This window comes from Panulirus ornatus, chromosome 46, assembly GCF_036320965.1.
Source record: "Panulirus ornatus isolate Po-2019 chromosome 46, ASM3632096v1, whole genome shotgun sequence".
NCBI lineage: Eukaryota > Metazoa > Arthropoda > Malacostraca > Decapoda > Palinuridae > Panulirus > Panulirus ornatus.
In genome coordinates this window covers 4,286,728-4,299,227 of record NC_092269.1, presented here as the reverse complement: position 1 = coordinate 4,299,227, position 12,500 = coordinate 4,286,728, and the positions used below count along the sequence as shown (strand labels likewise).

Below are 12,500 nucleotides of genomic sequence, written 5' to 3'. Positions count from 1 at the left end.
TTTATCTTATCTCTGTACGTAAGTCCACGTGATCTTCTCTTCAAGGTTCTTTGTCTCCAGCACACACACACACACACACACACACATATATATATATATTATATATATATATATATATATATATATATATATATATACACATCAATGGCCTCCAAGAGCAAGGATTCGAACCCGGGACCTTAACCTAAGGACTAATTTCTATGAAGGAGTTCTGAAGTGAGCCAGGTTCTCTATCTAAAGCCTCCTGCAGTCCAACAGCGCTACTTCCAGCAGCAAGGAAATGTGACTTCCTTTGGAGAGGGGGCGCAACCTCGAGCGGGACGGAGTCCGGTAACACCTACCTATAATATATATATATATATATATATATATATATATATATATATATATATATATATATATAATAAATACATACACACTACCGACTCCCATGACGTGGGATTCGAACCCGAGACCATGAAGTGTGAACCATAGGTGGCTGCTGTCCACTGAGCCAGCCCAAAACTCCCTGGGTTACCTAACCCCCTCCCTATCTCAAGGCTAACCCCCCCCCCCAAGTCAATTCTGTCATTCTTAAATGATGGACGACGACACACGCCACTCGGGAGGGAGTTCTCCCCAGAGAGAGAGAGAGAGAGAGAGAGAGAGAGTACAAGGAGGAGTTCCAGAGAGAGAGAGAGACTAGGAGGAGTTTCCAGAGAGAGGAGAGAGAGAGAGGAGAGAAGAGAGAGAGAGAGAGAGAGAGAGTACGAGGGAGTTCTCAGAGATGAGAGAGGAGGAGAGGAGTAGAGAGAGAGAGAAAGAGAGGAGAGGGAGTACTACGAGGGGTTCCCCAGAGGGAGAGAGAGAGAGAGAGAGAGAGAGAGAGAGAGAGAGAGAGAGAATGTATATATATGGGGATAACAGACACGTTAAAGTGTCAAACGATCGTACGACAAGACAGGCAATGAACATCCCCTCATCAGGCACCACAAGGTTCGATACGAATCACACTGATAGACGAGAGGGTTTAAAATACACACACAAAAAAAAGGGAAAATAATCAGCAGGTGGTGATATGAAGTGCTGACTCTGTAATGACGACGCCCTGGGCGAGCCCATAAAAGGCTTGGGGGGGGGGGGGGGGCACTGAGATATAAGAATTCCTTTCCATCGCCGCTGTGCACGTGATCTGCTGGACCACGAGAGAGAGACGGGAAGGCAATCATCAACAAACATAAGCATGACTATACTGAAGGGGGTGATAATAATAATAATAATAATAATAACAATAATAATAATAATAATAATAATAATAATAATAATAATAATAATAATAATAATAATAATAATAATAACAACAACAACAAATAATAATAATAATAATAATTATAATAATAATAATAATAATAATAATAATAACAACAATAATAATAATAATAATAATGATAATAGTAATATTAATGAGAAAATAATTCTCGCTGAATTTCCTAAAGTCAACCGTAACTACATTAACCGTGTGTGTGTGTGTGTGTGTGTGTGTGTGTGTGTGTGTGTGTGTGTGTGTGTGAGATGGAAAAGCTAAATGGACACACACAAACACACACAGTCCGCTGGGTACGAATTCCTCGCGTGTTTAAACGTACAGGAAATTACAGGGGGACCTTCCGCATGACCTGATATCAATCTCACAGCTGTCAAGAGTTGATTGAAACACTAGTCACGTTATTGGTTCAAGTCAACCATTTTACTGCCTTTAAAATGAGCCCACGCAACCCTAGAGGAACAAATAGTTAATAATAATAATAATAATAATAATAATAATAATAATAATATAAATAATAATAATAATAATAAAAATAACAATAATAATAATAATAATAATAATAATAATAATAATAAGCAACCACATCCTAGGTTACATCATTAAAGCAATGCACAAACATTAAAACATATCCAGAAGTTGACAACAAATATCAGGGACACACAAAATAAACCCTAGATAATGCCAGTCATGAAATTTCCATACGTGCCCATACGCTGGTGTCGGCGGTGTGTTCGGAGGCTAAATCATGCATACAATGAGGAGAAATGACTAGATTGATCGATCGAGTCCTTGAAGGACGAGAACAGGATATGACGTAAATGATAACGAATAGTATATACTGAAGGCGGCTCCACTTCCCCTCCTGTATGATAACACCTGCTTCCACCACACACCCAGTACTGTAACATTACACAACCACATTTCTAACTCTTTTTAACGAACTTCACACCAGCTAGAGAGAAAGTTCCTGGCATCACGTAAGTGTATTACCCAATTGTCTTTTGTCTTTTTTTTGTTCATGCAGAACAAAATACATCAACCCCCATTCAATGCGACGACTTTAAAATCCCGTACATAGCAAGACTTAAACCCCCTTGCCAGTGCATATGTGCAAAAGTCAAGCAAACTAATAAACCGCGAAAGTTTCGTGCATTTGTTGGTCACGCGATGATGCGCCCTAACAACAGGGGGGGTTTAAAAAAAAAATCCACCCCGCCACCAACGGCCAACGTGACCTTGAACAACCCAACCCTTGGTTTACTCACCACACTCCCCATGTGCCACCACGGACCACACCACCCTCTCATCGTAGGCATACACTTCAGCGATAAGGTTATTTCTTTTATTTTGCTTTGTCGCTGTCTCCCGCGTTTGCGAGGTAGCGCATGGAAACAGACGAAAGAAATGGCCCAACCCACCCCCATACACATGTATATACATACACGTCCACACACGCAAATATACATACCTATACATCTCAATGTACACAAATATATACACACAGACATATACATATATACACATGTACATAATTCATACTGTCTGCCTTTATTTATTTATGCTAAGATATAACTGATAACCTTCTTCAACCTATGCAAGTATGCTGACCACAACCTGCCACGGCATTTTACAGTTAATAACGTAAATGTATTGTAAATACCTCGTGTCATTTACCCAATAACGGGTGAAATTCATTTCTACATATGAGGTACATGAACATCTACATGCATACAGAAGCTTACTATAAATGAGACGGATAGATATCATTTAAATAATTCGATCTCCGGTATCTGGGGGACATTTAAATACAAACCGGCAAGTCGAGAGGATCGCGCAAGTGTATCATATACGCAACTAATTTCGCGCCAGGGCTTTGCTGAGCGTCCATCTTGTCCCATCCATAGAGCTCGCTCACAGGGCCAGCAGCCTGCACCTTCATCGCACGAGGCGAAGTTCACTATTCGTTATCACTACCGATTAATATACAAGTATAGTTTTAAAACGACATGGTAACGGTACGCAGGTCCACCGACCGACCAATCGCCTCTCCCGACGCTGGTCTGAAGGGGGAGGAGGGAGGGAGGGAGGCTCGCTGGCTGGCCCGGGCATCGCTCGCATGAATTCATTCAGTTCCACAAACATAATTAGCAAGGATTCTACCCTCCCATGACCCCGAGGAAGGTCGTGAGTCGTGCCTGAGAGGTCGTGGGTCGTGCCTGACGACTCGAAGCATCTGCCAGGATGACCAGACTGGCTACAGTTACGTCTTTCCAATGTAATTACGCGTCGCAATATAATTCCAGAAGAGGGGCATTAAACTGTCTATCAAGCCTCTTTACTTACACGTCTTTGCATGTATAGATATAAAATTCCTCCACATTAATATCATACTAATAATCGTCAATAAATATGTATATCTCCTTTCGTATCAATAAAATATTAGAAGAAATTTGAAGGAGTGACAGATTTAGGACACAAATGGGGCTTTTACGTTCACCATTACTACCCATCCTGTGGGTGGTGACGCAAATGAGGATACAGGGGACAAAAAACGGGAGAGGGGTTGACAGATGACCAAAACATAAACATAAGACAAACGCAAACAAATATTTTCTCTCTAATTAGCGAACGTTATTCACGAGCAGACCATCTTGGCAGACACTATGATACGTCACCCACACAACTAGAGGAGAAAAGGAATTTGATTCTTACGATAAAAAAAATAATGAGGGAAAGCTTGACGCACTTCCAATTACGTTGCTTACCGGACCAAGTCACCCTGTCAAGGATATGCGACTGTCGCATCGAGAGAGAGAGAGAGAGAGAAGAGAGAGAGAGAGAGAGAGAGAGAGAGAGAGAGAGAGAGAGAGAGAGAGAGAACCGTTACGCAACAGGAAGATGTACATTCACTGTTAAGTGCAGCCATTCGCCCTAGCCCCTACCCCCTCCCCACACACACTCTGATACTCTGTCCTGCGCAACTCCTCCCCCTACCCCACACTTAGCCTTTCCACCTCCCTTTTCTATTGACGTTGGGAGGAAAGAAGCCACTGGCCTGGGAATATATATATATATATATATTTATCCCTGGGGATAGGGGATTAAGAATACTTCCCACGTATTCCCTGCGTGTCGTAGAGGCGACTAAAAGGGGAGGGAGCGGGGGGCTGGAAATCCTCCCCTCTCGTTTTTTTTTTTTTTTTCCAAAAGAAGGAACAGAGGGGGCCAGGTGAGGATATTCCAAAAAAGGCCCAGTCCTCTGTTCCTAACGCTACCTCGCTAACGCGGGAAATGGCGAATAGTTTAAAAGAAAGAAATATATATATATATATATATATATATATATATATATATATATATATATATATATATATATATATTTATATAATCTATAATTACTGTTTTGTGTGTTATGCAGAGACATTTACACCTGTATTGTCCCTATCTTACTTACATACACACAAACACAATCCAGCTGAAGCTGGGAGTTCAGCATCAGCGTTCGTTAAATTAACCCTCTGAAAAACTTAAATCTTAAAGCGAGTACCATTACACTATATATATTAATGGAGTTTTACTCAATTAACCACATTAATGTGGTTATAATCAAATCATGTTTTAATACCTATCATTCACCGCACTAAATATTATAGTCTCTAGTTAACTGTACTGCATTCTAGTGGTTTTAATTACACTAATTAGCAGTCTGACGACATACCACGACCCCCGACACAACCATTCTCGCATCCCTTCGCGCGGCACGCACTCTCAACACACCACACAGGCGGCTTTCGCGTGACCAAAGTAGCTTAGGGAGAGACTGGGGCGTTGCCCTACCCGGCAGCAAGCACTCCAGAAGCCGTCCTTTGCCTACATAGACGACCTAATGTCCACTTCCGTCATGCAAGACTTCCGTACCGTTGGAGGGGCTTGATGAAGCCGGAAGCTTGGCGGATAAGCGGACCTAAGCTTTGTGTGTATGTGGGGGGGGGGGGGGGGGGCTTCCCCCACGCCACCTCTGTAACTGTATGTGTAAGGTCTGATACGGTGAGTAATTTGGTATGTCTATGCAATACTCACCCTTGGGAGCCCTTTGAACAAACACATCTTTCTCTGAGACCCTCCGATGCCATACATATCTGCGCGTACTAGCCCATCCTCTGTGTTCCGCCACTCTATGTACTGAATACATGATGAACTTCACCCTGCCCCTGCAACTCTCCACAAACTCACACATGTACTACCTCGGTACACTTCAAGTCGAACGCCTTGCAATGTCACAGTGGAACGACCCAGAAATTAACAGGGACAAATGTGAACACTTTGCATCACTTATATAAAACACTCAAATACTTATGGTTCGGTAAGTCTAGTTGGTCTAGTTGTACCACAGACGTTCCAAGGGGTGTGAATACAGTGCTAACCCCCCACTTTTTTTGATTTCCCACACGGGACCCAAGTTCTGACCTGACCTTATACGACCCACGCGACCTACCAGAGACCATAGATGTGGAGAGAGCGAAAGCGGCAAGGACATATACAGAAGCCAGGGTTCGACCCGTCTGAGGTTTCGTGGCTGGCAACCAGCACCACCCGCGGTGACGACCTCACCTCGTTCTTGGCCACATGACCACGACGGGACGACCCTCGAACACGACCCTTGGGAACGATATGACCCTCGAACACGACCCTTGGGCACGACGGTACAACCCTTGAGCACGACGGTACTACCCTTGAACACGACCCTTGGGCACAACCCTGGAACACGACGGTACTACCCTTGAACACGACCCTTGGGCACGACGGCACAACCCTTGAACACGACGGTACTACCCTTGAACACGACGGTACTACCCTTGAACACGACCCTTAGGCACGACGGTACGACCCTCGAACACGGAGGGGAAGACGCTCATGCACGAAGATACGACCCTCGGCCACGAACCTAAGCCACGGAGGTACGACCCTCGTCATCACGGTACGAAACGTGATCACGAACGGCGCGAGAGGCAGGCACGACCACCATCACGTCAAGAGATAAGACGAAGTGTTAGACGAGCGTCATCTTAAGATAACAGACGGCCCACGCTTGGGAGGGGGGAAGGGGGAGGGGGGAGGGGGACTTAGCCTACTCAACCACCACACGTCATCGTACAAGTGGGGTGTAGAATACCCCCTTACGACGTCGCAGTTCATGTCGTAATACCAATAACGTAAGAAAAAAAAAAAAAAGTTTGAGAACAACTCCCACAACACATTATTATTACATCTGCTCACACGAACCAAGGCCTGGCGACGTGGTTGCATTCACACACACAGAAGGTGGCCGGCCATCCGAATCTTCGCCTCGTTCGACACCCGAGCACTACAACGCGTGAACTGATTGATCAATTAACCATCAATCCAAGTCCCTGGTATTTACACGCCAGGTTTCATTATTTATCATTCATTCAATGATTTCTTCAGCCATGTCGACTGCTTTCAGAAGTATCCTCTCTCTCTCTCTCTCTCTCTCTCTCTCTCTCTCTCTCTCTCTATATATATATATATATATATATATATATATATATATATATATATATATATATATACTCCAAACAGTTTACGTAGCGATCACATAAGAATTAAAGATCGAATGAAAAATGCGAAAATATATGACCATACATAAGATCCCTATAGCATCATAAAAAAAATAAAGAAAAAAAATACGCAGAATTCAGCGTGACGTAATTCGTAGTGACGATGCGTTAAGAGTGGGAGAGACGTATCGTGTGAATACGTATATCAATGTAATTCATACGTACGCTACAATGTTTCTGACCTAACCTTACGATATATGTCATCACTGTAAGTCGATTCGCAAGAGCCAAAGAATGTTAATATAATCTTTGAGTCCAACTGTCGACCAACCCTGAGGGTCGATGATGAAAAGCTGGGTATACACTGTTGGCTAACTGCCACGCCTAGGGATTCGAACCGGTGCGGATCAGGGGCCGGCCCCGATCCATAAACACCCTTTCTTTGTTATCTGCACGTCTGGGCTATACGATAGGGCATGACCTACATACCCCACCACACCACACGCCCGTCTCCCAAACACCTTCAGACCCCCTGACAAAACCTCTCCATCGAACACCCCCAACCCCCTCCTCCCTCCATCCCCAAATCAACACGGATACACACACACACACACACACACACACACACACACACACACCCGGCCCGCCCGACGCATGCGTCAATAGCTTTATGTTTTTAAGACAGTGTTGTTGTTGTTACATACCTGACGACACATGTGAGCGGCTGAAAATGGCACAAACCAAGCAGACATGACTAGAGGATGGGGGGGGGGGGGAGATTTACCTTGGCATATGTCCCACACACACACACACAAACACACACACACACAACAAACACACACACACACACACACACACACACACACACACGCTAGCTTTAGAAATCTATACAACACCCTCATCTCCCATTAGCTAATACATGAGCAATTCTTGTACAAAAAGAAACACGATTAAGTTCCCAAGTACACTTTCGTACAATAATCACATCCTCTGGGGAGATACAAGAGAGAAAATATGTCACTTGATATACAACGAAGAGACGTAGCTAGGTCGCTTTAATTTAAACGGCCTTCATTTGTCTTTAACTATTAATAGAAGAAAGCGTTCCGGTCATAAGCGTGGGCGAAGGGCACACACACCATGCGGGGAGGTAGGCAGGGGGTTGGAGGCAAGCACAGAGCGCGCACGGTGTACAACAGCAATGGATGTGGAGATCAGGTGGCGGGCGAGCACAGAGGACGCACGCATGCACGGTGGATTTCTAACACCCACCTCACTCCCCAAACCCCCGGCAGACCGTCTTGTCATACGCGACGACTGTAGGTCAAGCCAGAAACAGGCTGTCAAATAATCATGGCCTGTGCTCTTCTCCATAACGTATGTAAAGAGAGGAATTCACACCTTCCAGATGAAAGTGACCAAAACAATCTACTTGGGATACAATTTGGATGTAGCAGCACACTTAACTCACTTATACCCGGGAGACGGGCCTCAAGAAGGTCTGCGTTACAGAGACTACTTTGCCAATTTACACTTCATGGCAGAAACAGTGATTTAGTACCAGCCATACTTTTTTCAGATTATAAACTAAGTGAAGAATGTACATTGCTGGTGGCGGAATTTGACTATGATAATCATCATTATGCAGTGTATATTTCTTAATAAGACATCATACAAACTCCTCAGATGTTTTAAAACCATATCTTACCTTTGACATAATAATCTGTAGATTTTCATAAATGGTTTTTCTACCTGGAAAATCAAACAGGTGACTCTGTAAAACATTTACTTCTGGCAAAGAAGTACATAAGCTTGTTCACACACTAAGATTTGGAGAGAAAAGAGTATCAACGAATCATAAGTGAATCCTTGGAGGCGTTGCAAAGTTTGTTTCAAAGAAAAAATAGATTATCATTAGTTGGGAATTTTAACTATAAGGAAGTAGATTGGGAAGGAATGGACACAGGAACTAATGAGACTTCTTTCGGTAACACACTGATGGTTGGGCGTTCGATGATATGTTAAATCAGCAAGAGAACACAAGAATTAGAGGTGGTTATAAACCATTAAGATCAGACTTAGTTTTCACCAAGGTTCTTGACGAGATATTAAACAACAGAGTATTTGTGTCCAATGGGGAAGAGTTGACCATGGGAGGTAACAGCGGGAGGTCCAAAGTAGAGAGGATGAAACTTACAGGATAGATACAACTATGGAAGAGCAAATTCTATGGGTCTCGAGTACTTTGGTGGCATCAACTGGAGTTAGACGGAAGTACTGCGAGGTAATAATCAGAAAAACTATGAATTTTTGATGATGTATAAGAAGGTGTTTATAGGTATGTCCCTACGTTCTCTAAAAGGGTTAGAAACACATCAATTCTGGATAAGGCAAAGGAAGACAGGGACCTAAGGGTGGTTATAAAGGATGATATATCACCAGAGAAGCAGAGAAACAGGATTACTGGAGGGGTAATATAGATTAATGACAAACATAAGACTGGCTTTTCATTATATGGAGGAGGAAATGCAAGGTAAATGAAACTAGGTTAACACATTAAACCTGAATGCAAAAAATTTATTTTCAAATATTTCAAAGACTACTCACTGGTTCTCCTAAATCATTACACTTGTAAGTTTTTCATATCCTAACTTGTACTGGAGCACCATTAAATTAAATGAAATTATATAAGTAAAAAGTACGTACTTAGATAAAACTACAACAATGTAATTATATGAATCTATGATTATTTAAATAAGAAATAACATAAAAAGAAGCACCATTGTTGAAGTTAAAGGTGACAAAGCTAAGAAATTGCAAATTTAAATGCAATACACAACTCCATACTAGTGGAAAGGGGTAAATGTGAAACTAAACCAAAACAATTAGAACATATCAGATTTGACTCAAAAATGCTATATGTTTCATAGACTGCAGAAGAGATCAAAGTTTTCATACATCAAGCAGAAGCAAAATTCTTCCAATAGCATTCAGCTGGACCATGCAGGCTGATATTCTAAGTGGACTCTTCCTTCATCTCACGGTATTTCTGCACTTTTGCCAGTTCAATTTTAGTTTTTCTGCAGCTTCCATTTGTGTCCTATAGAATTCAATACCATTCTGCAGTTCTGTAATTCTTAGGTCTATTATCTTTTTTTTTGTGATAGGTTGTCCCCAGTCTACAGACGTAGGCCTAATGGATCAGCGCTGAATGTGAAGGCAGGGATTCTTGCAAGGACTGAGGACGAGGTATCGTAATGGTACATCATGTCCTGAGAGAGAGAGAGAGAGAAATGAATCTAGGTTAACTGTAAAACGTAAGTTTAAAACTTTGACTGTAATTTGAACTAAATGGAACTGCATTTGATTTCTGAAGACTTTAATACTTTCTATAATACCATCAATAAAGCCTTGAGTAACCTAGTGATATGGATTCACATGTACATACAAATTTCAGCGGCACAAATGGATACATATGGTGAACAAATATGATATACACTGAATGCTCACCTCGTGGTATCCACACATGAATCATCACCCGTCATAGAATCGTAGCTAGCAAACCCTGAAAGTCCGATGGTGCTCTGGCTATCAGGACCAAGAATATCTGTTACTGCATCACACAAAGGATCAAGCGAGAGGCTTATCGCCAGATGGACCGCCGCCTGTTAAAAAAAAAATACATACTGTGATTAAGAAAAGTGCACAAGCATCGTATGGCAATAACTTACTCTAGCCCATGTCAGTTTTTTTTTTTTTTTCATACGGCTTAGCTCAGGCCTAGCCTATTGCAGATTGAGACAAAGAAAACTAGGAAACTCTAGGCCTACTGCAGATTGAGACCAAGAAAACTATGAAACTGTCTTACTTCCATTTCTGCTCCATAAAGAGTGACCTAAGGGTCCTCCACTTTGGAAAGCGGTACACCTCAAGCCACATTCAAAAAAAAAAAAAAATGGGTATAGTGTCATAAGTTACCACGTACCTGCTTTACAGAAGAGCCTCTTCTGAGGAAGAGCAATCCTATCCTTGCCTGAGGGTATGATGTTGCGATACCTCTTCTAAAACCTGCTGTTCCATAGCTCTTGACACGCAGGGGGAAGCTGCATTCATCTGCTGTTGTGTAATGCTCTGCCAAGTGTCCATTATTCCTCTGGACGTAACTCCCATCAGTGAATTTACCACGTACAATCTTCTTCATGCTGTTTGACCAGATTCATTAACAATAAGGTCTCGTCCTCAGTCCACTTTGAATTTCTCTCTCTCATGAACGCAGCAGATGCCATCATTATGAAGAAAAATGATGTTGAAATAATAGCTTGGTTATCGTAGGTCTTGGAGGGAACCGCGTCTCTCTTTTGGATGAGTTTACGCTTCGGGTCGTGTATATTAGTCGCCATTCAGTGACAACAATTGGGAAAAATAGTAATAAATAAAAATCTTTTCTATTCACTTCCAACTTCAGTGTTTTGCGTGATAGATTATATTTTCCTTACAGAAACGTTATCATAGATATTGTTAGTTCTATATCTCAAAAAACAAAAATAAACCAATATTTTGACCCAAACTGCATTTCATACTTCATAAATCTTATGCTTAAGTTTTGCTAAGCGTCGTGCTTAGTCCTTCTCCGTGTAACACTTAAGTCACTCGCTCAGCTAAGCATAAAAATAAGCAAAAAACATAAAAAGTTTTCTGCATGCGGCCCCAGGTGCCTACTGCGTCCCCATTAAAGAGAAGAGGAGGATGGGGTGGAGGTCTCTCTCTCTCTCTCTCTCTCTCTCTCTCTCTCTCTCTCTCTCTCTCTCTCTCTCTCTCTCTCTGGGGCTACTTTGTCATCCTAAAACTGTCAGGTGTTGGCCAGCGATGACGCCAGCCAGCCAGCCAGCCACCACCACCACCACACGCCCTGGCTTGGGCCGTTCGATGCGTCGCTGCATCCGACGTACCTTGGGCAAGACGGCGCGATCCTGGGGCACGACGACGGCTTCGGGGAAGACGCGGTGTCGGGGATGGGACGGGCTGGTGGTGGTGGTGATAAGGGAGGAAGGGAGCGGTAAGGGAGGGACAGGGCGGAAGGGAGGCAGGGAGGCGGTAAAGGGGGGTACTGCGGATTAAGTAGCCACGTCCTGTCCTGATGGTGGTAGTGGCGGTAGGGGAGAGGGAGAGGGAGGAGGAGGCCATCCCCCACCATCCAGGGTGCTCCGGAGGGAGAGAACGCTTCAAGGTCGCTGTCTCGTTTTGCCTCCCTTAAAAACCCTGGGAGCACGACGGTACAACGTTTGATGCACGACGGTACGACCCTTGAGCACGACGATGCGACCCTTGAGCGCGACGGTGCGACTCTTGAGCACGACGGTGCGCCTTTGAGCGCACGACAGGGTTGGCGACGGTCGCCTTGAGCGCGGCGGTACGACCCTATTGCGCGGCGGTACGACCCTTGAGCACGACGGTACGACCCTTGAGCGCGACCATATGACCACTTGAACACGACGATACGACCTTGAGTACGATGGTACGACCCTACAACGCCCCGTCATGAACCACGAGGACAATACGACCCTTGAATACGACGATACGACCCTTGATCACGACGATACGACCCGTGAGCTCAC

General features: G+C 43.5%; 1 protein-coding gene across 7 annotated transcripts in view; it reads right to left on the bottom strand.

Moving 5' to 3' along the window:
* The window catches only part of LOC139763088 (uncharacterized), a 163,923-nt gene that overhangs the window by 96,638 nt on the left and 54,785 nt on the right, over positions 1 to 12,500 (bottom strand). For 2 of the 7 annotated variants that reach the window (XM_071688714.1, XM_071688716.1), the window contains 2 exons: positions 10,396 to 10,550; positions 8,658 to 10,157 (listed from right to left, as the gene is read on the bottom strand). The exons of 4 other annotated variants lie outside the window; for them this stretch is intronic. In XM_071688714.1, the coding sequence (XP_071544815.1) occupies positions 10,529 to 10,550 (22 nt within the window). In that variant the 3' untranslated portion in view covers positions 8,658 to 10,157; positions 10,396 to 10,528. Of the gene's footprint in view, positions 1 to 8,657; positions 10,158 to 10,395; positions 10,551 to 10,870; positions 11,597 to 12,500 lie in introns of those variants that run through there. One more of the 7 variants, XM_071688711.1, reaches the window with a different exon arrangement.